Genomic DNA, 26761 nt, shown 5'->3' on the forward strand with positions numbered 1-26761 from the left:
CTTTAAATTGCATTCCTAGGAAATTTTGCTAATCCACAAGCTACTAGAAAAGGAACGTACTAGAGCTCTAATACTATCAAATACTTGGGAAATGTTCTATATTCACTGTACCTGAATTCCTTTTGAAATTAATATGATTTTTGGGAAATCTTTGTAACTAAATTGACTACATTTATTAAGAAAAAGTATATCAAGCCCTGATGAATAATTCAACTATGTCTATCTGGGAAATGGAAGCCCTCAGTTCCATTCACTAATAAAACTAAGCTCCAATCTTTTACTTAACAGGAATGTAATGGAAGTTTGGAGCTATTTTTAACCAGGAGTATAAATGTCATTCATTTTGACTTTCAGTCATAGGGATCAAACTCCAAAACATAATGAACCCAGATGCACGCATTATAACAAACATAAACGTTACCTCCAAATTCTTTTCTAGAAGGTGCAGGACTCCTAGACCCTTATAGTTCGTAAGAAAATATGCAGCAGAAAGGAAATGACATTAAAAAGAGTTGAAAGGTCAAAGATTTACTACAGTATTCACGATGTGAAATATCATGTAGGAACTACGTATTAGAACCTTGGTACTATAAAGAAGCTATTATTTAATGCAAATACTTCTAACAATTTAAGTAATGACACTATACTTATTTAAAAAGAACATTTAAACAGATACATAAAACTTCACAGTAAGTATGTTCTTCAGTTCTAATTATACATTTTACAGAAATTAGCACTACTACATCAAATTAGTAAAAACAAAACAAACACTTCTTGCACACTTATACGAGTCAGCTCTGAAAACACACTACAGAAATCAAGTCAGGAAACAATCTTTTTACCTGTTCTGTCACGCCTACCACATTCTTTAGAGAACAGCTGATGAAGAGGCAACAATGATAGAAAGACAATAAAATCTAGAAGCTAGAAGTTTGAAAACATGAAAAACATCTCTAAATAGCGTGGAGGAGGACTTGGAAATAAAATGGGCCATTACCTGAAGGTGGAGGCGGTCTCTGTGGGGGAGCTGGCCGTGCCGGAGGAGCAACCGGGCGGGGAGGCGGCGGCCGCTTGGGCTCCAGGGTCTGGGAAGAATCCTTCTGCTGTGGCTGTGTTGCTGGCAGGGTGTCAACAGGAGAACCTGAAAAAGTACCTTAAGTAAGAAGATCAGTTTCCAAGTGGGTATGAGCACAAAGGTACAGTACTTCCTATACATCTATGACCAAGTCTCTATTTTGCTAATTTTCTAAATTTGTACCATAGCGTATTGACATGCATTTTTAGTATCAATAACATATGCAGTTCTGCCATTACATTACTCTTCGGTACCATGGAAGCAATAATGCTAGCTCTATATGGACTTCTTAGCTAGGTCCCAAGTGGTGAAGGTGATTTACCGAGCGGGCCTATCAAGATGGCACAAAGTATTCTGTAAGTCATTTGAAATCTGCTGGCAAGTAGAGAGAAAAGAAAGAAAAAGGAGTCTCTTCTTTTCTTGATACCTCAGCTTATCTTGAATTTATTTAACGAAGCCAGTCCTCTAAGAGTGGTATGAGAGAACTAGAGAAGTTTATGAAATGGAAGATGTTTTCTGAAGATGTTGGTTAACATGGAATAGTGACAATCATGTAATGTAACAACTTCCAGAGACAAATCTTCCAACTTTGGAGGAGTAATGAATATAAATTTGAATTAAAAAAATCTGTTCTGTCCCTCTTGCTCCATAGTGTAATACAGGTAATGTACAGATATATAGTGAAGCCTGAATAGTTATCGGCTCTAACTATAATGATAGAAAATCATCAATTATAAGACATGGACAAAGCTGACCACATAGAAAAAGGTTTAAGAAAAATTCTCATCTAGTGACAATCATGATGAGTTTCCTTTCCATTTAGGTCTCACCATCTACAAAGTTTCTTCTTTTGTATGAACAGAACGCACAGTACATGTTAGCATATGTGTATGAAAGTTAAACAAAAATGGCTCTCCAAAGGAATCAGAGACTTGACCAGCTGAAATCAAACATATCAGCTGGGAAAGGCATACAAAACTTTAAATAAAATACACACTTTGCGACGTTGGGTGCCCAGGAGTTCTTGACGGTGCTCGACTCGGTCTTATGGGAAGGGAAGGTACAGGAGCCTCTGAGATTGTAGGTGACTGGCAGGGACTGGTCCGCGGTGAAGAGCTTGGGGAAGTGCCAAGGCCAGAACTTGAAGACGGCTGGAGATGCTGAGGAAGAATCTCCTCTACTTCAGCACTATAGTCATCAACGTCGCCTGAGGAAACGCAAGGTTATCAACGTTACCACCATTTTAATTTCTCAGAAATGTTGTTCATCAATCTAGGTTTTAAGGTGTTGAAATACAGAAAATAAACATGTTAACATTATGACACCGCAAAGATGCATAGATTAAGCATGTGGGCAAATATAAATTTATATGTATAAAGCTAGAATTAGTACAAATGCTCTTAGAGAAAATATAATTAAAGAGAGTCTACCCTCTCAGCACAACAGGAGGCCAGTGATGACTCACATGTGGAGCTGGGCTGATTCGAGGGCTTCCAATGCTCCACTGAGCAGCTATCTCGGTGCCGGCTGACTCAAGTTCACTGCTCTCCCTCCAAACTTTCTTACTTGCTCTGTGGACTGTGCCCTCCTCCCCGCCCTCAGCTCAGCAGACAGGCTCTCGAACAGCCACACACCCTTCCCGGAGAGTCTCTTCATACCTTCCATACTTTAATTGAATAGGGGGGAATTTGTTCTCCCCTAAGGTCTCCTCATCTCCACTTTTCTCAGGGCTGGAAAGTGGGGTAAAGGTGCCCCTTGCAACCTAATTCCAATTCTAGACGATTAATATTCCAACCCTGAATAAAAAGGCCTATTTCTTTGAGGCTGTGCCATCAGGAATTTACATAACACCCTCTATACTCCCTTGATGCCATGATCTCCAACCTCCACCCTTCCAGGCACTTGAACCCATTCATCGAGCACTAAGCAGAGAGCAAGATGGCAACCCATAACCATCTTTCTGGGTGGCATCAAAGTCCGTGTGGACAACCCATCAACAACCTAAATGCTTCGCTCTTATCCTCACTGACTCTCACCTCCACTCCAAACACTACAGCCCTCAGAACTGCACTGCCTCTGAACTAATAAACTCAGAACGCTTCTTTCTGACCACCACCTCCCAGCCTTCCGGCTCTCTCCCTCAGTTACTCTTTCCTCTTCTGACTTCATCAGGATCCAGTCCTCTCTTCCCACTACTCTTACCCCACCGAATTTTGCTTCTCTGCACGTGGTCTTCAGATTCTACTGTTCTTCACCTCAGCTATTCCCCTCCTGCGCTATTCTTCCATCACCCCTGCATCAATTCCACCATTTAATCTCTCCATAACTGCGCTTGGGCTGCTGAGCGCTGCTGCTGGAGAAAACCACACGGTCCTGATGATGGCAGTCACATTAAATTTGTGGTTTTCAGCCTCTTCTGGGTTCCCAAAGCTGCCAGGAAATTCCATAATTTCCTGGTTCACTCTCCTCCTTACTCCCTTTCTCAGGAACTTTATCTCGAACGTTCTCAACTCTCCTGCACCTGTGGGTTGCCCTACTCCTGCAGATAACCTCAACTCTTAAACTACACAGAAAAAAGAGAAATTGTAAGATGGGAAGCCCCCTTCAACCACCTGCCCCCATGCTGGAGTCTAATCACTTGGCTGGCACGCCCATATTTGTAGAGGAACAAATGGGGTTCTGCCCACACCACGTTCTCGGTGACCTTGCTCTATCACTCATTTTGCCCTGCCCCGCCCTGATATCATCAGCCATTCCATCAGCACTGGGCATTCTCAAGCGTCTCCCATTTCAAAACAACACTCCCTAGATCCCCAGTCTCCCTGGAGCAACTGCCTTCCTTCCTCTTTTCCCTGTCTCACTTCTTTAAAGAGTTGTCTAGAGACACTCTCTCCACTTCTTCACCTTCTATCCACACCTCAATTTACCACCATCTGGCTTCATCACTCCAATGAAATCACTCTCATGAATGTCACCAACAGCCCCCTTCCCTGATATTAAACCCAAAGGGCAAGTTGCAGTCCTCGTTTCTCCTCATCCCTCTGTGACACAGGACTTCAGCGACGACTACTTCCTTGTTACCATTTCTTTCCTTGATTTTTAAGTCACTATATTTTCTTGGCTCTGTGACATTTCTAGTGGTTTTTTTCTCATTTTCCTTTTATGGGCAGACTTCCTCTGCCTATCCTTAAAGTCTGTGTTTCTCTGTACTCCATCCCAGGACCAGCTCTCTCCAATCTCTATGTAATGCTTTGGGCCAAGCTAATACATATCCATGGCTTCAACTGCCATTAGGGCTGCCTTGTGAACCAAGAGCTCTCTGCTGAGCACCAGGCCCACAAAACCATAGCCTCCATCTGGGCCTGACAGACTCCACAGACACCTCAAATTCAACATATTCAAAAACAAATTCATCTTCCACCCCACGCCTGATCCTCTTCCAGCATTCTTTTTTCTTCATTTACTGCCTCACAAGCATACCTGCATAATCAACTTAGATCCTCTTTTCCCCTTGGGCCCCTGCACATTCCTTCTTCCTGGTTCACCCCTGTCTACCTTCTTTAATCTAACACCCACTCAGTCTTCAGATTCTCAACTTAAATTTCATTTCCTCTGGGAAGCCTTTCTCAACTTTCCAAATCTAAGTTAGGCAACTCTCCCATGAACTACCCCAGGATCATTCATTATTGCTATTATGTCACTTGATTATAACTGCCTGCTTACTTATGTGTAACACCCACTAAGCTGTGAGTTCTGGGAGGGCAAGGATGACACCTTTTGAATTTCCAGCACCTAGCACGTACCTGGCACATAAAATGCACTACATAAATGTGGACAAAGCAACCAAATGAACAGAGAAATGTGAAAACGGGAGATAATCCTAGTAAGGTGCTCAAATCTGAAAGACATTATTTAGATGTACAGGATATCACAATATGATGTTCTATCATTTTATAAACTAAGGTATACATTTTAAAGGAAAATATGCTACAATAACATAGCATGCAGCATTAGAAAGCAAACACATTTCTTAATCCCATTTAAGGAAGTTATTATATCCAGATAACCTGTTCCAAATTCTAAACTCAAAATGATCACATTTAGATGGGTGGGTTTAGTTTCAAATGCATGTGTTCCCAGCCACTTTGAGATTCTTTTTAAACTACTTGGAAATATATCCTCTTTTGTAGTAATTATTTTAAACCGATTTCTGCTGTTAGAATACCCACTTTGAATCTCTACTTTTCTACCTTAATTGCAATTAGCAGGACCAAACCACACATCAAAAATACCAATTTGTGCTCTCACCACTCAAGAATATAAACTAACATTTGTAAGGATCTTACTCTTTGAATGGCAGAATGCAACTGCCCTTGAAGTCTAGGTCCCAACAAAATAAACACAATATAATGCAAAACAAAATCTAATTATTCCTGCTCTGTGTGTTACAAGAAGAAAGAGAAGGACCATTGTGGAGACTAAGACTTTACTGATGGGAAAGAAACTTATCTAGAAGTACAGCAGCAAATGTGTCCAATAAACAAACCTTCCATATCGAAATCGGCCGCAACTTCTGCATCTTCACCAAGCAGGGTAGAGCTGGTTGATGATGGCAATGGAACGCTCATTTTCTCTAAACTCATTTCTTCTTCCAAATTTTTGATCCAGTCTGGACTTTTTAAAGTAATAGTTATAGTCCGCCCCAGTAACTAGTTGAGTAAAACAGACACAAAATAAAAATTCATTGGCATGAAAATTAACTACCTTGGAATAAAGTGATTGCCTTAATTATCCCATGCAGCAGTGCAGGGTAATTTAGCTAGACTCAATTCAACATAACTGTTTTATATGTACTGAATTTTTAACTACTAGTTTAAAACGTCCCCAATTCTCCCTTCAAAAGCCTATGTTGCTAAATCTAAGGTCTTCTTCTCTAAGATGCACACAGATTCAACTTTTCTTTGCGGCAGCCAGTATCTTTCCTTGGTCAGATGTAAATTCACTGACAACTTTGCTACATAATTTTATATTTCCTTTGATTTTGATCCACAGATTAAATAACTGTTCCTCCAAGAAACAACTACAGAAGAGACAGTAGAACAGCTTTAAAATACTTCTCCTCTTCATGTGGACCTTCTTAACTTGGTGTAGTGGTCTTGAAAGTTGCTATACTATCAAGGGAGTTTCAGCATTTCAACTGTCAGAAGAATATTGAGAGTATTTAAGACCATTTACATCTTCAACAAAAGGTAATCATTCTAAAAATAGAATGACTGGTGTCTATGAAACTGGCACTTTGCCTTTCCTATAAACTTGAGTGCTTTTAGACAAAAGCATAATCTAAAATAACCAATACCTTATAATCAAGTTACATTGTCCTACTGATATAATAAAAAAAAACTTCCAAAAACTTGCAGATAGCCACAAGACTCCTTGGTCAAACACAGACTGTGCATTAGAACGATGTTCTCATTTACAACTCATACCCACTAACAAACCTGCTTTCTAAAATGTAAGCTCTCTCCTACATAGTTTCAACTTCCTTTGTTTGAAGAGTGCCTGGACTATATATAGTATGTGAACTTTTCTGGTATTTCCAAACGAACTGTGTAGCTGTGACCAACATACTGTGATGACAGCTAGCACCTTTGCGGGTACACATATTCCTTGGCCCAAAGTGCCAATGACATTAGAATTCCTTGAAGGCATAGGATGGGGAGGTAGAGAGCTGCTGGCCTCAATGGCATGGCCGTGTTTGACAGTAATTTAGCATGCACACTGAGCTCTAAGAGTCCTAAGAAGTAATAATCCTTTACTTGCTTATCAGACCCAATCAATCCAATTTCAGAACCTGGCAACAGGCTCTATAGGTCATTTGTCACTTTTTAAGGTCAACGACCTTCTTTATATATTCACCAAAGAATACTAACAAGTATTCTTAAGGCTGATCACCATAATGACCATTTAAAAGACACTTTCTTAGGAAAATCTACTTAGCAGAGATCAGAGCCAAATGAAAAGAAAGAAGTTTAGATGACAGAAAAAAACTGCTCAATGGGGCAGGCCAGTGATGTAGTGGTTAAGCTTGCATGCTCCACTTTGCTGGCCCAGGGTTCACAGGTTCGAATCCTGGGTTGCAGACCTAGCACTGCTCATCAAGCCATGCTGTGGTGACGTCCTACATAAAATAGAGGAGGACTGGCACAGATGTTAGCTCAGCCACAATCTTCCTCAAGCAAAAAGAGGAAGACAGGCAACAGATGTTAGCTCAGGGCCCGTCTCCCTCACCAAAAAAAAAAAAGCTCAAGAAGGTCATTCTTTAAGGTTGCCCTGCTTAAGCTATATCCTTTTTCCAGATTCTCCCCTGAAATGGAAGAGCTCTTATTGATCTACATGCATCCTAGAAGATTTCAGGCTGAAATAATGGTACTAACAAAGGTAATAGACTAGAGATTTGGAAATATCCCACTTTCAAAAGGATAAATTAAATATTATTATACACTTGCCACAAACCTAATTTTTACAAAATTTTGAAAATCTTTTAAGGAAACTAAGGGGTAGGTACTCTCTAAGAGCATTAACACAGATGACCAGACTTGAGGGTGAGCAACAGAGCTGAAAAGAAGGGGGGAAAAAACGAAACAAGGAAAATTATCAGGGAAAGATAAAAGAAATACTCAGAAAGCAAATAAGAGCTGACAAAGAATGCCAAATTGAGAGTTGCTCTTAAATACTTATATCATCACGGGATGAAGAAGAGCTTTTTAAGAGAGCAAAACTAGAATTCAATTTAAAAACCAGTTTCTATCTGGTGGAGACAGCAACGTCACAAGACAAACTGGGAAGATGATCTGCGGCACATACGAAAGGGATTAACACTTTGAACGTAAAAGGAGCTTCAAAAGAGGAGCAGCCCAGTCGAAAAAAGGGCTAAAGACTAAACAGCTAGTTAGACAAGTACAAGCAACCAATAAACAAAAAAACCTAACCACCAAAATCTTAAAACAGGAACACCATACTACTTCCAGTTTTTCAGATTATCAAAGTTAAAAAATATCCAGTATGGATGAGGATGTTAGATACTAAATAATCCAAGGCATAATAAAACTAGATAAATCCTTTCTGAAGAGCAATTAGGCAACAAGCATCAAAATTTAATACGTTTATATTCTTTGACAACACAAATTTACACTTAGGAGTTTATCCTGAGAACTAATAGGAGAGGCATGCAAAGTTATAACTACGCAGGGATTCCCTGGAATGCTGCTTTTAATAATTAAAAGCTGGAAAAATTAATAGGAGTTTGGTTAAATTTATATATTTATCTACATAACTAAAATTTGTACAGCCATTAAAAATTACACATTTGTTTATATAGAAAGATGTCCACAGTATAGCCTCAAGTAAAGATGTAGTGAGAAAACAGCATTTATAACATGATCCTATTTGCATTTGTGCATGTATGTGTGTGTGTATATGTATATCCCACTTATGTTAATATGTATATATGTGTATATATAGTCTCATTTGTATTTATATATATGCATATATGAAGTTTAAGAGAAATTATTTCATAATGGTAGGATTAAGTGGTCTTTATGATTTATTTCATTTTACGTTTCTGTATTTGATTTACTTTTGCATTAGTGCATTCCTATTACATTCAGGAAAACCAAAGAAAACCCTACAAAACCTATTTCAAAAGCAACACAGTCGTGCGTCACATACTGACGTTTCGGTCAAAGACAGACCACATATATGAAGGTGGTCCTATAAGATAAGTACAACAGAGCCTCAGTGTGTAGTAGGCTATAGCATCCAGGTTTGTGGAAGTACACTCTTAATGATGTTTGCGCAAGGACAAAATTGCCTAACAAGGCATTTCTTATCCTATGGTTAAGCGAGGCATGACTGAAATGCATGGAAATTTTTTTCTCCAAGGAGGTTAAAGTAAGGTGACAGAAGAGGAAGCTCAGAGAAATACTTATAGAGTTGCCCACTGTTGGAGAAATTAGCTTAGAGTTTAGTCTATCCTGCCTAGGGACCATACACTTAAAAATTTAAGACCTGTCTAAAAGCATTCAGAAAAAACTGACAAACAGCACTTCACAAGTAAAACTATTTGAGGTCATTGATGTAAATTCCCCCATCAATGACATTTTCAAATCACAGGCTAGGAATATCTCCACTAATTAAAAATTTCTAAAATGCCTCAATGGCATGGATTTGTTATCTATGGGAATTACTTTACCTACGTTTGAAAAAGGTACCTGGGTATCACAATCCAAGCCAATAAAACAAGTTCCTATGAACAATGAGCACCTTCCTCCCTTGTTTTCTTGTAAATAAAGCATTTTCTTCACTTGATAGAAATCTTTTCTACTATATAGATGACCCAGACTATCTAACCCAATTAAAATTTTAAAAGTTTTTATATAACAAAATATAATAAAAATCACATTAGGTGGTAAACATGTTTTCTTCTGTTTCTATCAAAGGTTAATATCTCTAGGGAGGGATCAAAATAATCCTAAAATGGTCAGAAACCTAGTCTAAATAATAAACATTAAAGCACACCATAAGGTCTTTTATCCTCCTGAACTAAAAACACACTTGGATAATCTTGCTGCACATCTATAAAAATATAATCATCAGACATCTAATTTCAGAATGGTTCGGAATCAACAAATGCGACCTTACCTCTTTACCGTTTAGGTTCAGAACACTCAAGGCAGAGCTTCCCTCCAAAAATGTAACCCACATTTTATCTTCTACAAATCTTCAAAAATAAGAAAAACAAACAATAAAAAAACATAATTAATACCTTAGCCAGAACTAGCTCAATGACTAGTCCAATGATTATTGATTAACAAGGGCCTCTAGAGGTCTGGAAGTAAAAAAACAAAACAGGGAGAGCAGTAGGGCCAGGGGTGAGCTGCTGGGGGCATTCTTCCCCAAAACGCATTCAAACACAAATGTCTTTCAAATACTATGCTAATACAACAGGCCACCAGAAGAAATGGGCTGTGGACCTCCATTCGTGATCCCTGATAATCCAACCCTTCATTTCACTGACAAAGAAAAAAAGGGCCAGAACTTAAGTAGCCTGTTCAAAGTGACCCTATAAAGGGAATAAGTTACAAGGCTAGAATCCAAGTCACCTGACCCCATAGTCCAGTACTACGTATTTTTACTGTCTCAATGACCTCCCTGAAGCAAATTTCCTTTGACCAAGAAAAAAGATAGTGAGTTGTCATTAAAAAAAAAAAAAATATATATATATATATATATATACACACACACACACACACATCAGATTAGCCTCAAGGAACGTTAGGTTATGCTTGCTGTCTTTATTCATTAACAGTCATTTATTGTCTTGGAACTTCACTGGCTTTTCCTATGATTCTAAGTTTATAATTTTGAAATAAGAAACTCTCAAAAGGAAAAATTAAAAAGGACATTAGAACAAGTTCTGAAGAAGATGGTCACAGATATGTAATAATGTTATCACACAAAAAGGAATGAAACAAATCATGTTATGTCTGATTGAGAGAAACAATTTTAGAGTTGAACTCAACTGTACAAATCCAGTTCAGAAATCCCTGAAGACTTTTCAAACATGAGAGAGGGGACAATATGTACACACACACACTGCCCCCCCCCCCCCCAGGATTCAAAAGTATGGATTATGAATATTAAGAGGAAAAGGATAAAAACAAGTACTTTATCCTATTTAAATCAAAAGCCTGGAACAGATTTCTACAATCACTCCAACGTGACCAAGGTAAATGACTCAATTTCTCTGGCATAAAGTTACTAAGTTGCAGGATGCCATCATTTGAAAGACACAGGGACATCATTCTTACCTAAATACTACAAAGGGCATCTTTTTCAAGTTGATGGCAATGGAGAATATCCCTCCTCCAAAGGGTATAATGACTACTATAAGACTGCACTGATGCTGCGCCAGTCCCTCCAACCCCAAACGTTATTCTTCGATGGCAGTACCACAGCATTTGTGGTCATACGGCAGGGCTAATTTCTTGGTCCTATCCCTAATTAGCAATGTGCCCCTTACACATTTCTAACTTTAATAGGACACTGTGGTTCTAATTTCCAAGGATTTATGTAGGTCCTTCTAGAAGCTGTATTTTCTTCCTGTTCTCACTCACTAGAGTAAAAGCCTCTAGACTTTTCCCCCAATTAATATAAGTATCTAAATTTGTCCCATCTACATTTCCAGGGACGCTCATTTTATATAGAAAGGGCTTTACAGACTTCAGGCACTCCTTAATCGTCGCCTCACTCTAGACCCAAAGGTAATCATCAGTTTAGCCTTACTGGTGACAGCAGTCCTTTCCTTGTTTTTCTTTCATTGTCTGCTTTTTCTATTCTGACATGGTTGTCTTAAAGTGTAACAACCAGAATATTCCAGGTTTCATACTGCTAGAGTAACGCTTTGTTTTGTTACCAATACTTTTTCTAACGACGCCAAGTATTCTGAGGACAGTTTTGCGCTCCAACTGAACACCAAGCTCTTTAGAGACTGGGTTGTGAAAACAGACAGGTCCTTTTCCTGCATCAGTCTTCCATCCCCTATGTACATTTTGGACTCTCTCTAGTCCACTGCAATATTTTACATTTGCTCATAAGGGGATACTTTGCTGCTCTGTGCCCACTCGCACGGTCCACGTGATGTTCCTGGTGCTTTGGCATTTCTGCGTTTGGCAAAGCTTACTGTCATCTGTAAACCTGGAGATTTCACTATGTACTTCCTAGAGCCTTAAGATTCTAGAAATGGTTTGTTAAATTTTAAAGCTTTGGGGTAGATCGTTGTCAAAAGATTTGAGGGAAGTATAAATACAATTTCTTCTCTATTTGCTCACTTGCTCTCTGACAGGATGCTAGGCTTCTTAGGCATGCTTCTCACTCTACAGAAACCATGTGAGCTCTACTCTGCAGACTATTCTGGTTAGGATCTAGGGAAGCCATTTCACACACAGGCTGATCTGCGCAACTAGATTACAAGCAGGAGTAGTGTCTTCAATTTCTTCTCTGCTCTTCCATAGCACCTAGTATACAGATTTGTCCACCAAATATCTATAAAACACATCTAAATAAGGAGAAACAGCACAGAAAGGAATTTAATAGTACCCCTTCCCTATGGAATTCAAACACACACATGTCATACAACCTCTCAAAATTAACATACATTTGGAAGAGAACATTTTTTAAACAAGGAAAGAGGCATCTGGTTCTGCAAAAGGCAGATGGTAAGTCAATGATGGAAATCAAGATTGCATGGATGACTCCTGACTGTTTATCTGGCAGTGCTGCTTCCCCTCTAGCTGGAAATTAAACGTACTTAAAATTTCTTAAAACATCAAATTTCTTAAACTAAGTGGTAAAAGTTACTCCCCTTAACTCCTATCTCTCCTTAAAAAAATAAAATAGCAATCACAGCTTTATTTTGCCATAGTGCTTCGTTATATATCGTATAGGAATCTTAAGAGATCACATCTAAATGTGCACATAATTTTCTTTTTTTTTTTTTGAGGAAGATTAGCCCTGAGCTAGCATCTGCTGCCAGTCCTCCTCTTTTTGCTGAGGAAGGCTGGCCCTGAGCTAACATCCGTGCCCATCTTCCTCTACTTTATATGTGGGATGCCTACCACAGCATGGCGTGCCAAGCAGTGCCATGTTCGCACCCAGGATCCAAACCAGCAAACCCTGGGCCACTGAAGCAGAATGTACGCACTTAACCCCTGTGCCACCGGGCCGGCCCCACTGTGCACATATTTTTGTCATCAATTGTTTATATAAAGTTTCACTACTCAGCTTTAAACTTTCTAAGTAGAGAATTCAGTTTCAAAACCTATGAGCTCTTTAAATAAGATTTCTATATGATTTTCCTATATAGCCATGCATCGCTTAATGATGGGGATACGTTCTAGGAAATGCGGAGTTAGGCGATTTCATCGTGCGAACATCATAGAGCACACTTAGACAAACCTAGATGCTATAACCTACTACACAGCTGTGCTATACGGTACTAATCTTATGGGACCACCGTCGTACACATGGCCCATTGCTGACTGAAACATCGTTATGTGGTGCACGACTGCAGTTTGGAAATACAAATACTCATATACTATTCAAACACTAAACAAGGTGATTTCAAATACAGAAAATATTATCTATGAATTGTCAGCTGCTTTTGGACAAGAAATATTTTACTCACCTTATGAGTATAACTTCACCAAAATTTGTAAACTGCTGCAGAAGCTCATCAATCAAAGCATCATCGAAAAAATTATTTTCTGGTAAAGAACTTTTGATTGAGACCAATACTGTACCATCTGGTGGACCCTGAACTGCAATTACTTCTTTATAAATGTTTTGCCTCTCTTCAGCTTCAACTTCAAATATATCTATATCAATCATGGCAACGACAGGCCTTAAGGCATAAAGGAAGACAGACATGTTAGAAACGTTTAAGAAAGGACGGATTTCAAATGAATTTCAAGCACCATTAGAAACAGTGAGGCTATTTAAACCTATGGTCAGAAGTCTTCAGCTCAGCTCTTCCGTAGTGCAGCAGAGTGCCAGGAGTCCACGTGTAGAGGATTTTGCTTCCATCTTGAAAACTAGCATTTAGAAGATCTAAATCTTCAGCTGCAGTCAGAATAAAACAAAATACAAGAGAGGCCACATGAGCTGACACATCATAGGGAGCAAGGACCTATCTCCTTGGTTTCACAAGCTTCAGCTGTTTGAGGCTGAGATGCCAGATAGACTTGCCAATCGGCAGGAAGTCTAGACACCTTTAAGTTAGAAAGGTTTTTTTGGTGAAGTTATCATTTTATGCTTTATTTAGCAAAAAATTAAGATGAGGCTCTACTTCTGAGATTACTTAAAGGCCTTTGACCAAATAGTCTTTCATAAATAATTTGACAGACAAGTAGCAGTTCATGGTATCTGCCAATCACTTTAGTTATTCAGGTTAAAAACCTTAATTAATTAGCATTCAATTGAAAATTTCATTAAAATATTTCTTTGCTTCTCTTCCGTGCAACTATGTCACTGAAAGAAAACAGACTGAAAAATTAAATAAATTACTATAAGCAGGTCTGAGAATATTTCTAAAAGTCTGTTTCACAATCACGAGCCACATAACGATGTTTCGGTCAACTATGACCTGCACACACAATGGTGGTCTCATAAGATCAGTACCATATAGCCTAGGTGTGTAGCTATAGCATCTAGGTTTGTGCAAGTACATGCCATGATATTTGCAAGATGGAATCGCCTAATGATGCATGTCTCAGAACGTATCCCCGCCATTAAGCGATGCATGACTGTATATGCAAATTTTATTTATTCTATTCTAGATAAGCTTTGTCGAAAATAGCCTCTTCTTATTTGATATTTATACCATTTCCTTCTTCCGCATAAAATTTGCACTAACTCATTTAAATGAAGAAGTCCATTTCCCAACCTGATCTATCAAAGGGCCACTTCCTTCTCCTCCAGAGGATGCGGTCTGTCCATGCAGGGGTGCGGCACTTTTCACTGGTGTCATAGTCGTCAGAAAACAGGTCATATTTATATGTCGGAGCAAAGGTTACTTTTCCTTCTAAAAATCCTCTAAAAATCTACAATAAACATATACATAGTAAGTTTTTCAAAAAGGCAAAAAGGTTGTTTTCATTCAGGCAGCCATTCCCTAAATGTCTATTATGTGCTGGAGCCTCTCAGATGAAATCTGTGTGCATCTGATGTGCACTTCTATCTGAATGTTACAAAGCTTAAGAAAAAATAACCTAAGATGTGGCATTTTTCATGCCACTTGTTTGACTTTCAACTAAACAAAATACAAAAACATAAATGAGGAAATCCCACCAGTCCTTTGAGCTGGATAACAGACAGCAAGAACTGTAAGGGATTTTGGAAATCATACAGTCTGACGTCTTATTCTCAAATGAGGACCTGGGCCTAAAAAGGTTAAGTGGTGCCCAAAGTGTTAGAATTTAAGTCTGATGATCACAAAGGCACCAGACCAAGTGGCCGTGATCACCTCTACTTTAAGAAAATTGTTTTTAAGCAAATTCTTCCAAAATTTTGTGGTCATAAATTTTAAGAATTAGTTTCAAAAAGGCAGATGACATGAGAAGAAAAGAAAAAAAAAAGCAAATTACCATAGCATCTTGAAGTAGAAAAAGAGTAGCCTTGAAGATTAGGATTCTAAATTTACTATTACTGAAAAAAACAAAAATATATATTCTTTTACTTGAGAGTGAATCTTACAGAGACATAATATATTTTTCCTCCTGGGAATTATTATGCGTTCTCCTTCTCCTTTTTTTAAAGAAAAAGTAATCTTATGTCTGTTAAACTATATATTTATTAAGTATAAAGAAACTCCAAGAGATTAAAAAAAAAGCAACACTATGATTAAGAAAAGCTTGTTTCATTACCAAAGATCCTATTCTTCTCAATGCAAATATCTTCTTAAGTATATATATACCTGCCCAGCATTTTTCTGATTGATAAGTTGGTCTCCTGCTATAAGAGAATCCCAGTTTTGCTGTCTTATAAGCTCTTTAACTTCTTCATTAGGGAGATCGATTCGATAGTTGAAATCACCACACCAAAACACATAGTCATGTGAAAATAGCATCCTTCCCTGGAAGAAAGGAGATGGAATTTTAAGTTCAAAACAACCAATTTTGAAAATGTTTTACAACTTTTTCTTTATGTCAGATATGCTTGCCACCCCCGGCCATGCCTTATTTATTTAACCCAACAGTAATAACACATGAAATATCTATTTTAGGTAAATACTGTTGATGTTTCTAAGAACTATCTTAAATTTTCAAAAACTGATATAGAATTGGGGGTAAATTAAAATATGTTTCAAATATTAAAATATGTTCATCTCTAAGAACAAGAGGCAAGAGCTTACCATCGGAAAACTCAATTTTCGTGCTATTTCTACAAAATCTTCATTTCTTTCTCTGACTTGTGATTGCCCTGCAGCAAAGTGGCTACAGACGAAGCAAAGGCTTGTTGTATGGAATAGCATCCGTATTGCAACTGCTCCCTTATTTCCAGTTGCACCTCCCATTCCTGTCTTCACAGTATCAACTGCAACATCCCTTTAAAAGAAAGAATTCTAAATCAAACATCTGAAATCTCAACAGTTCCATGTGCATAAGAAATCAGGAATGCATATTACATAATAATAAAACTACACATCCTGTGGCACTTTGAGGGCAAGCCTGTGAAATAGTACAGTGAAAGTTATTAGTCACGCTGTAATCAAAAACACATTTAAAAACAAGAACCATGAATAAGTGTTTCTCTGAAGCAACAAACATTCTGGGCCTTTTTCTTGTTATCTGATGATAGGAAGCAGCCTTAGGGGAGTGCTGTTTACTGACCTGATGAAAGGAGCATGTTGTGGTCTGATAAAAACAAACAGACAGACGCCCACCAACTGCTCAGAAGCCAGCAGCACATACTTGTTGTCTCTGGAGATAGTCTTCTGAAGCTCCACAGCCCAGAGCTTCTGATTCGTTGTGCTACCAGAAAACGTTAAAAAGGAAATCTTTAAAAAGATATGGACAATATAGCCTATTTTATAAGACAATTGTCAATTATATCTTTATATACCCAAATTTAATAAGACTAATGACAGTCATGAAATCCACATCAAAAGCGAAATCTTCACGGAGACTGTTTTTCGCTTCCTTTAAAAAGGAAAACTCAAAACTTAGCCGTAAGAACATTGCACTTCCAAGTCTAATCTATTACTCCCTTACAAAGAAAATACCAGCTTACTCATTAAATGAGTGCTCACCATGTGAGTCATCTCAAGTTTGTACACTTTACTCTTTCCTTAAGTATTTATTAGGGTAACAGAGAAGCACATGCTTCCAGATACATTTTCCCCCATTTTCTTACTTTTCTGGATTATAATTAATATCTTAAAAAATTATTATGGAAAATTTTAAACATACACAAAAAAGAGATAATTATAAAATAAATCACCATATACCCATTAACCAGCTTCAACAATTATCAACAATTTGCCAATATTCTTTCTTCCATTCCCCTTCACTTTTCTTCTTATAAACCTGGAATATTTTTAACTAAATCTAAGACACATGCCATTTCACACATCCATACTTTAGTATGCATCTCTAATACAACAGAACATTTTTATTTTTACATAATCACAGTGCCATTATCACATTTAAATATTAACAATTCCTTAACATCTTGTAATACTCAGTTCATATTTAAATTTCCCTGATTATCTAAAAAATGTCTTCTCATGGTTGGTTTCTTTAAAATAGGGTCCAAATAAGGCCCACAAATTGCATTTGATTGTTATGTCTCTCGAATCTCTCTTAATCTTTAATAGTATCTCAATCCTCCCACCTCACTCCCTTTTTAACGCCTTTTTCCCCCCCAAATCCTCCCAGTACATAGTTGTATATTTTAGTTGTGGGTCCTTCTAGCTGTGGCATATGGGATGCTGCCTCAGTGTGGCCTGACAAGTGGTGCCATGTCCGCGCCCAGGATCTGAACCAGCGAAACCCTGGGCCGCCGAAGCGGAGTACGCGAACTTAACCACCCAGCCACGGGGCCAGCCCCTACGCTATTTATTTTTTAAGAAGCTGGACCATTTGTCTGTAAAATGTTCAAGTCTGAATTTGGCTGATGTGTCTTCATGGTATCCTAACTAGTTCCTCTCTCTTATTCGCTTTAAACTAATTAATGTGAAACCCTGATTAAAAAACACATTCAGGGGCCGGCTCCGTGACCGAGTGGTTAAGTTCGCGCACTCCGCTGCAGCGGCCCAGGGTTCAGATCCTGGGCGCGGACATGGCACCGCTTGTCAGGCCATGTTGAGGTTGGGTCCCACATCCCACAACTAGAAGGACCTGCAACTAAGATATACAGCTATGTACGGGGGGGTTTGGGGAGATAAAGAAGGAGAAAAAAAAAAAAGATTGGCAACAGTTGTTAGCTCAGGTGCCGATCTTTAAGAAAAAAAGAAACCACATTCAATTTTCTTTCTTTCTTTTGGCAAAAATAAACTCATAGGTGATGCCACCCTTGCATCACAGCAAAAGTACACAATTCGTGATGTGACACCTGCTCAGCTATTCAGACCAAGACAATCTAATCAACTCTTTATAATAAAAAGTTCCCCCATTAATCCTTCTAAAGTTTTAGCATCTGTTTTTCATTGACAACATCCAATACTTCCTTAGGGGTTGCAAAATGTTGATTTTGTAATTTCAGCATTCCATAGGCATTTGTAATAAGTTGGAATTCTTCTATAAAGAACTGTTCTCTTAACTACTCCATTACTACAAAACACAGTTCATAGAAAAAGAAGGCAGGATAAATGCTTAAGTCTTTCTCTTTATAAACTTTCAGCTTAACAAGGTTGTACCCAGGAACCTCCAATGGCAAGCAAAAAAGTTTTTCTCATTGTTCCAGGTCACACAAATGATAAGTGGTAAGCCAGAATGTGACCTCACGTCCAACCTAATCTGCAACACTATGTGACACTGCCTCCAAAACACAAATTCAGAACATGGATTCCCAACTACCATGACCCCACCACTACAACTTGGGTTCTGAAAAGAGAATGGCAGCTTTCATCTCTTTCTTCAATACACTTCTCAATGAACCCTACCCTGATCTTTCCATTCAAAACTGCGCTCACCTTCCCACCTCCACATGCCTGATCCCTTTACCTCTATCTCTCTATCTTCCATTGCACTTACCATGTTCTAACATGCTATATGATTTATGTATTATAGCTACTGTTTATCGTCTGTCTCTTCCACTAGAATAGAAGGTCCATGCAGGTAGGGATTTTGTCTGTTTCATTCACTGATGTATCTCTAGCAGCTTGGGTAGGTGCTCAATAGATATTGGTTAAATAAATGAATAATCATCACTTTATTAAAGAATAATTTGATTAAACTTTATTTAGACAAACAACTGACCAATTTGTTTGGTACTAGGAAACCTAAGAGTATGTTCTACTTTAATATCTGAAGAGATATTCAAACAGCAAAATGAATAAAGTTGGGTTTCTTTTCTACTTCCCTGTATGAATTGTTATTCACTTTGACTAAGAAAAAAATTGTCATTTGCAAGATTGATGACTATACCATACGATTTCAGTCCACAATTTTATTCTGAAAATCTTTAAAAATGTCGCAAAGGATAGGCAGGCAACTGCTCAACTTTAAAAGCAAGCATATTTTCTTAAAATAAAACACTTAAGCTTTACATTTCACTCAAATACAAATATGGTATTTGTAAGAAGGCTTCAGAGCAGCAGTTCTCATAGTGCGGTCTGGGAACATCCCTGAGGGTCCCCAAAACCCATGAGGTCAAAACTATCTTTATAGTAGTATAAAGATAGTTTGCCTTTTTCACTGTGTTGACTGACATTTGCACTGATGGTGCAGAAACAGTGAGTAAAAGTGTTGATGCCTCAGCATGAATCCAGGCGCCAAAGTGTACTAGTATTCATTATCACCTTCGCTGCCATGCACTTGCCGTGAAAAAAAGCCACTTCACCTAAGAATATCCTTGACGAAGAAGCAAACATTATTAATTTTAACAAAGCTCAGTCCTTGGGTCACATCTTTTGAATATCCTGTGTGATGAATGGAAATACAGACAAAGCCCTCCTGCTGCATACTGAATGCACACAGAATGGTTGTTTCAAGGAGAAGCATTTGATGGTTTGAGTTGAGAGCCGAACTGCCACTTTTTTCATGGAATACAATTTTTACTTGAAAGAACTAATGACAGACTACAGTTATTCAAATTTAGGTTATTTGGCAAACATTTTTTTCAACTGAGCCTATCTTTTCAAAGGAAACAACCAATAGTACTTATTTCCAATGATAAAATTTGAGTTTTCAAGCAAAAATGAGAATTCTGGAAAACCTGTATCTGCTACTGTTATCTGGACAGCTTCCAAATACTTGAAGAATCTGATAAGATCAGTGATGATATTAACCAATATGATGTTTTGATATTATATAATGAAATGTGTCAAAATTTGGAAGATCTACATAACTTAGTGAATTAATATTTTCCAAAAGACCAGTACATGTTTCAAAATCATGCAAGGGTAAAAGACAAACCAAAGAATTTTAGTATAATAGAGCACAAGTTCATTGCTATGGTTTCAGATTCCACATTGCAACTAACCTTTAACAAACTACTATCTGTTGAGTTTTGGTATAGCATCAGAGAAGTAATGACCTGAAAAAGCTATTAAAATTTCCATTTCCAACTACATATTTATGTGATTTTCCTTATATACTTCAACCAAAACATATTGCAACACACTGACGCGGTAGATGTGAGAATCCAGTTGTCTTAAGCCAGATATTAAAGAGATGTGCAAAACTACAAAACAATGTCATCCTTCTCAGTAAATTTTTGCTTTGGAAAATAGTTACTTCTCAGAAAAAAAAATGTGCTATTTATATTAACACATAATGGGCTTGTTATTGTTATTTATTTACTTATTTTTTGAGGAAGACTGGCTCTGAGCTAACATCTGCACCCATCTTCCTCTATTTCATATGTGAGATGCCTGCCACAGCATGGCTTGATAAGCAATGCTAGGTCCACGCCAGGGATCCAAACCGGCGAACTCCAGGCTGCTGAAGCACAGTGCATGAACTTAACTGCTGTGCCACCGGGCCAGCCTCTTGTTATTGTTATTTTTAAATGAATTAAATGGTTTTAAAGTTTCATTTTTAATTTCTAATGTGGTAAATATCAAGAGATATAACCCACATAAATAAAAGTTAAGATTTTCAGTATTTTCAAGAGTGTAGAAAATCTTGAAACCAAAAAGTCTGAGATCTGCTATCTTACAGTTTAAAAACAGCATTAAATGCATTATCTCAATCTCTCCTGTACCATCTATTTAGTTATCTGCCCTCCGTGTCCCTCACCTAGAAATTTTCCCATGTGTTACCCTGCTGGCTTACCTTGCATTCACAATGTTTCCAGCATTCAACTCTACCATTTCTTCAAAACCAATTGCAAATATATCAGTTGGCTTACTTCTTTTATCTACAATTAAGCATCCAAGAAAGACTTCTGAAATATAGCTTTAGTCAAATGGCAGCTCCCTCACAATACAACTAAGATCAACACTAGATTTCATAAAAGTCCATTTTTGTGTTTTAAGTTTAACCAAATTCAAATTAAAGGCAAAAACCCATGAGCGGGACAAAAGTACTTTACAGTAATTCACTTTAATTTACTTTGCTTTCTATTCAGGTGTCTTAACTCTGCTTCTTTAAGACTGTTATTCTTGAAGACCCTTAAGTCCTTCCAGAAATCACTTCTCAGAACTCTTGCTAAAGTCTGTACTGTGGACAGCAGAGAAACAAGCCACTTCTCAAAGGCTAAGGTGAACCAAAATTGGAGAGGTAAAGGAATTCTTCAGAAAAGGCACAAACAATAAAGTGGTTGAGAAACCATCTCGAATTAGAGATAACAGTTAGGGGGGATTTTTCACATTCAAATTTGAAAACCTCAGGCTCGATCCTTTTGCTATTTCCTGGGTAGAAGAAATCCAGGAGAACTGGAAGAGATTCAGGGGTTAAGACATACGTCTCTGTTCCAGCCATCAGCTCTCTCATGGCTGACAAGGACTAAAAGAGAACAGAAGCTGCTTGAGACAAGCAGCCCAGGGGTACTTTGGGTGGCCCAAGTATTCAGAAATGAGGATAAATAGCTAGAGCCTATAAATACTACGAACTAATACTAAGAAATAAAAAAATAAAAATATTTATTGACTGCTATTATGTGCAAGACTTACACATGCATCCTCTCATTTACCACACAAACATCTTATGTGAGACAGATTATTTTTGCCTTTTATTTACAGACAGAAAAAAACTGAGGCTTTTGAGAGCGTAAGCAACTTGCCCAAGTTGAGACATAAAATGCAGTGTGGCACAATGACTCTGAAACCAAACTGCCTGAGTTCAAATCCCAGCCCTGCCACTGCTAACCGCTTGCCGCTACCTGGCAGGTTACTTCCCTTATTGTCTCTCAGTCTCCTCACCTGTGAAACTGGAATAGTAATAGTGCCTGTGTAGTAGGTCTGTTGCAAGGCTTAAACGAACAGAAGTAAAGTACTCAGAAGTGTAGTGTTAGCTGTTATTATTATTATTGCTACTACCAGAACTGCAGCCTCAATCAGGTTCAACGTAAGCGGAAAGGGGCATTTTAAAATAAGTTTGGGGACAATCCCAGGGTTTAAGACATGACTGATTAAAGATAATTAAAAAAGCGAAATATGTATCTCACATTATTTCATATGAACATCACTTTCACATATAATACTTGTTAAATGTGTACCATTTTAAAAAGGAATTAAAGTTGACTTAAAAAAAGAAGGTCTCAGATTCATGATTCTAATAAAAATCTTAATAAAAGCATCCTCAGCTTAACGTTTGGTTCTGGCTATTAGGAGCTTGGTGGCAGAGTACCCAAACTGAATGAAAACCAAGTTTTTACAAGGATAAATCAGTACTGTTAAGTTATAAAGTGCCAACGAATGTCACAAAAATTGTAAGACTGCTCATGAGCCACTCTGAATATTTCTTATCTTAGTAACTAAATAGAGGACTAGATTTGAAAAATGGGACATACTAGGTTTGAAAAATCATCAATTATAAAATAAGCTTGTTTTGTGTCAGTTTCAAAGAATAAAAACAGAACTAGTCTTTCTTACACGTGTGGTTACCTTTTAAAGATATCTATTTATGCATGGATCCGATTTCCTGAGACTCAAATATCAAAGAAAAACATTTTTTATTTTACCGTTATGTCTTCTTACAAAATAGAAAATAAAAGTCTAGGAATAAAAAAGAGATAAGATTTTAATAAATTTCATCTATAAAAATGTTGGCCTTTCAACTTTATAAATATAAGTTTCTTTTATAAAGTAATGCATATTGTGAAGTGCTGCATTTGTTTTCTACATTAATAAATCAGTCAGGATTAATAAGTTCCATATTATAAACAGCCAACCTTGAAACTCCAGGATGCCAGCTAACTTGGGTGCATCAAGAAGCCAGTCAGTGAGTGTCTGATTCTTAAAAGCTATACTGCGAAACTGCTTCCCACCGTTCACATTCCAGGTTCCAACACACACTCGAATTTTCTTGGGCTTGGAATACTTGTAGAAATTCTCACACATGCTCTTTAGTACTTTAGAAGATGCTAATCAAAAACAAAATACAACAGAATTTTAGCTGCATTAAACCACTTATAAAAACTTATTTTCACAGCTGAGAAATGATGCCTGGAAAGTACTATCATCATCCTAAGCACAAACATAAGACACATGCACAGGCACAAAAAGAGATCAGCCTTGAACACAAAGCCCAGCACAATGCAATTAAGCAACACAATTAAAATAAAATCAACCACATTAAATACAATAACCAAAGTAAAAGAGCTATGACAAAATTATTGCAGCAACATAAAACATGCAGAAAAATGGTTCTGTTTCAATGTAATGGTATTATTTTATAATGTACAAAATTAGAGACTGTACATTTTTTGGAATATAACAATTGACTTTCATACAACTTTCATTCGGGGCTGGTAAAAATATAAATTTTATTTCTCCCCAAACAAAAACATTTAAGAACACTTCCATTTAAAATTCTAGCTATTGGCAGGTGGTTTGATGAGTAATGGCTTCCTGACAAAAACGTAAATTACAGACAATAATGAGATGTTAGACAATGAAGTCACTTCTAAATGCTTCTCATCTCACTCAGAGCAGAAGCCAAAGCCTTTAACAGTGGTCTACAAGGCCCTAAACAACTTGCCTTGCCTTTCTGCCCTCATCTGCTGCCCCTTCCCTGTTCACTCACTGCTCAGCCACTGGACTCCCTGCTGTTTCAAAAAGATGCCAGGCCTGTTCCCACCACAGGGCCTTTGTACTGGCTGTTTCCACTACCTGTAACACTCTTCCCTCACCTCCTTCCAGTCTTTACTTTACAGCGAGGCTTTCCCTGACCACCTTATTTAAAACTGCATTCTGTTCCTAACCTTCAATATTCCCTCCCCTTCCTTTATTTTTCTCTATAGCATTTATCACCACTTATAAACTATGTATTTTATTTATTTATCCTGTAACTATCTGTCTCCCCTCACAAGAACGGATGCTCCATGAGGGCAGAAATGTTGGTTTATTTTGTTAACTGCACCATCCCTAGTGACTAGAAGAGTGCCTGGTACATAGTAAGTGCTCAATAAATAATCGTTAAATGAATGAGTGCTCAATACATTCTAAATCTTCAATCTCTTTCCTGCATATTTTTTAACTACTACCTATTTTCTTCCTTCTAAACCACATTTTATTTTGGTAAAATTAAATTCCCAGCACGTTAAAGTAGATAGAACTTTAACAGGACCTTAATCTAAAAACCAAACAATGTACACTTAGTTGGCAGTTAACTGCTAAGAGGAAAAGGAAATCAAAATGATTCTCACCTTTTACCACATGATCTTATTTTATTACGATATTTATTTTATGATACCAAGATATACAGCAGTCTTGTGAGAGAATGAGAGTGAAAAAGGCAAATAACATCTTAGAATTACTATGAAAATAGTTTTGATCTGTGAATCCCCTGAAAGAACTGCTGATTTAGTTGATAAGTATATCCACATTGTTCCCAGAGCAGACATGCGGATTTCTAGCCCTCTGCTATTTGATTTAATTCCTTGTACAGAGGTGTTGGTGATAATGAAAGCAGATTATACATTCTGGCCTGCCAGTATGGTTAATTGAAAACTGGCTGTACCTGGATAAAGCATCATTCTCTATTACTGTGGTTTATCATGGTCTTTATAAGTGAAGTCATTGCCAATGTTACTACAAGGAAAACTGCTTCTGAAATTCTTTCTATATCAAAACACAAGTTCTATAATGATTTAACAGCTTAAAATGTTCAGCAAGACAAACAATGAATTGTGTGAACAAAAACATGTTGCCATGTGGTGTGAACTAATAAACTCAGTCTATAAATGGAATAAAAAGTTAAAAAAATTCCTAGTTTATTCTTAATTGGTTGGCATCTTAATGTGCAGAAAGAAATGAGTCGATGTTCAAACAGATATCCATCCCTAAATAGCCTATCACTTCAGAAAATGGAGTTTCTTTGTAAAACTCAAAAATATATCCAAGTGCTCTCTTCCTCCATCCTTCTCAAAAAAAATAACCAATAGTTTCTCAAAACATTCAGAACAATAACTAAGCAAAACAAATCTTAAGTGATACCAAATCTTAAGTGAAAGGAAGAAAATTTGTCTTTTTTGGCTAAATTTCTGGCAAGAGTTTAACTTTTGTTCCTTTTGGCATAGATTCATGTTTAAAGACAAGATCATAAATCTTATTCAGAGAATGAAAGCATGAGATTCCTATGAATAGGAAAGGGAAGAAAAATAATGACCTTTAGTCTTATACACAACTTTTCTAATTTTGTTAGCAATTTAATGCTTTTTAAAAGATTTCAGATAGTATTTTAGTGCAGGTCTTACAGTTACAGGAAATATTTCATCCACAATATAAGGAAATGAGTCAATGCCTTTTCAAATATTATGTGTGAGAAACACTGCTGAGTCGTCATAAATATCACAGATAGTACTCTAAAATTAATCCAAAATAAAAATAGTCGCATCTGGGTTTTTTCCACTAGCCTATTAAGAGTACGGTATAACACTAATAATATTTGTTCAATGAAATATAAAGTAAAATTAAAACTAGATGACCTATATTTAATTGGAATTAAGCATTTGCTACATGAAGACGGAGAGCACCACATATTTCTGACTAAATGAAGTACTTAGTTTTCTCAAACTTAAATACGTTTCTTAGATTAAAACAAGCTATCAATTTATCCTATTAGAACCTGAGGGCAAAACAGAGAAAGTTTCCATTTACTTATGGCTTCATTTATTTACAATATCAACTTTAGAAAAATAGAGGAAAAGTTGCTTTTATTTATAGATTGATTTTCTATACTGTACCTGACTGTAACGTCTGTTCAGAAACTACGGATAGCATCAAGAAGAAAACAAAGAATCATTAGTACAACAGAAAGTTACAGTTAACATCTAGAGTGTTATGACAAAACATTCTGAGATGGAGACTCACTTTTTCCTTTTAAGTCAATTTGATGACTTTATTTTTTCAGATGGCTGTAGGATACCAAAGATTAAGAATAAATGATAACTGACACAAACCCTCTGTGTCTAGAAAAATCCTACAGTGACTCAGCGATGTCCCGAGTTTCACAACAGAAGGTTCTACACCTGCTTTTCACGCTGTTCCTGTACGTGTATATGTGTATGTGTGAGCATGTGCACATACATGTGAGGGAGAATATAAATCTGAAAACCTTACAGGCTGGATTGAACATATGAAAGACACTGCCCTAATATATACCTTACGGTATTCTTTCTGGGACTCACCAGTTGAAAAGTACAATCAATTCAGTTATAACACCATCAAACACATGCATTCCCAAAAAAACCACCATGCTATACAAAATGGTTCAAATTCCCACAGCCACAGGGCTTATGGGG

The 26761-nt window shown here is 37.3% G+C and overlaps 1 protein-coding gene across 50 annotated transcripts in view; it reads right to left on the minus strand.

Annotated features, from left to right (window-relative positions):
* SYNJ1 (synaptojanin 1) overlaps window positions 1–26761 on the minus strand; it is an 88153-nt gene that overhangs the window by 14584 nt on the left and 46808 nt on the right. For 14 of the 50 annotated variants that reach the window (XM_070252525.1, XM_070252535.1, XM_023630027.2 and 11 more), the window contains exons 13-26: window positions 26204–26227; window positions 23189–23380; window positions 21130–21214; window positions 16522–16662; window positions 16044–16236; window positions 15606–15764; window positions 14577–14733; window positions 13636–13753; window positions 13320–13535; window positions 9776–9854; window positions 5622–5784; window positions 2073–2282; window positions 998–1153; window positions 422–460 (exon numbers count right to left, since the gene is read on the minus strand). In XM_070252525.1, coding sequence (XP_070108626.1) covers window positions 422–460; window positions 998–1153; window positions 2073–2282; window positions 5622–5784; window positions 9776–9854; window positions 13320–13535; window positions 13636–13753; window positions 14577–14733; window positions 15606–15764; window positions 16044–16236; window positions 16522–16662; window positions 21130–21214; window positions 23189–23380; window positions 26204–26227 — 1932 coding nt within the window. The remainder of the gene's footprint in view (window positions 1–421; window positions 461–997; window positions 1154–2072; window positions 2283–5621; window positions 5785–9775; window positions 9855–13319; window positions 13536–13635; window positions 13754–14576; window positions 14734–15605; window positions 15765–16043; window positions 16237–16521; window positions 16663–21129; window positions 21215–23188; window positions 23381–26203; window positions 26228–26761) is intronic. The other 36 variants (XM_023630044.2, XM_023630045.2, XM_070252530.1 and 33 more) reach the window with 7 other exon arrangements.

Source organism: Equus caballus, chromosome 26, assembly GCF_041296265.1.
Source record: "Equus caballus isolate H_3958 breed thoroughbred chromosome 26, TB-T2T, whole genome shotgun sequence".
Lineage (NCBI taxonomy): Eukaryota > Metazoa > Chordata > Mammalia > Perissodactyla > Equidae > Equus > Equus caballus.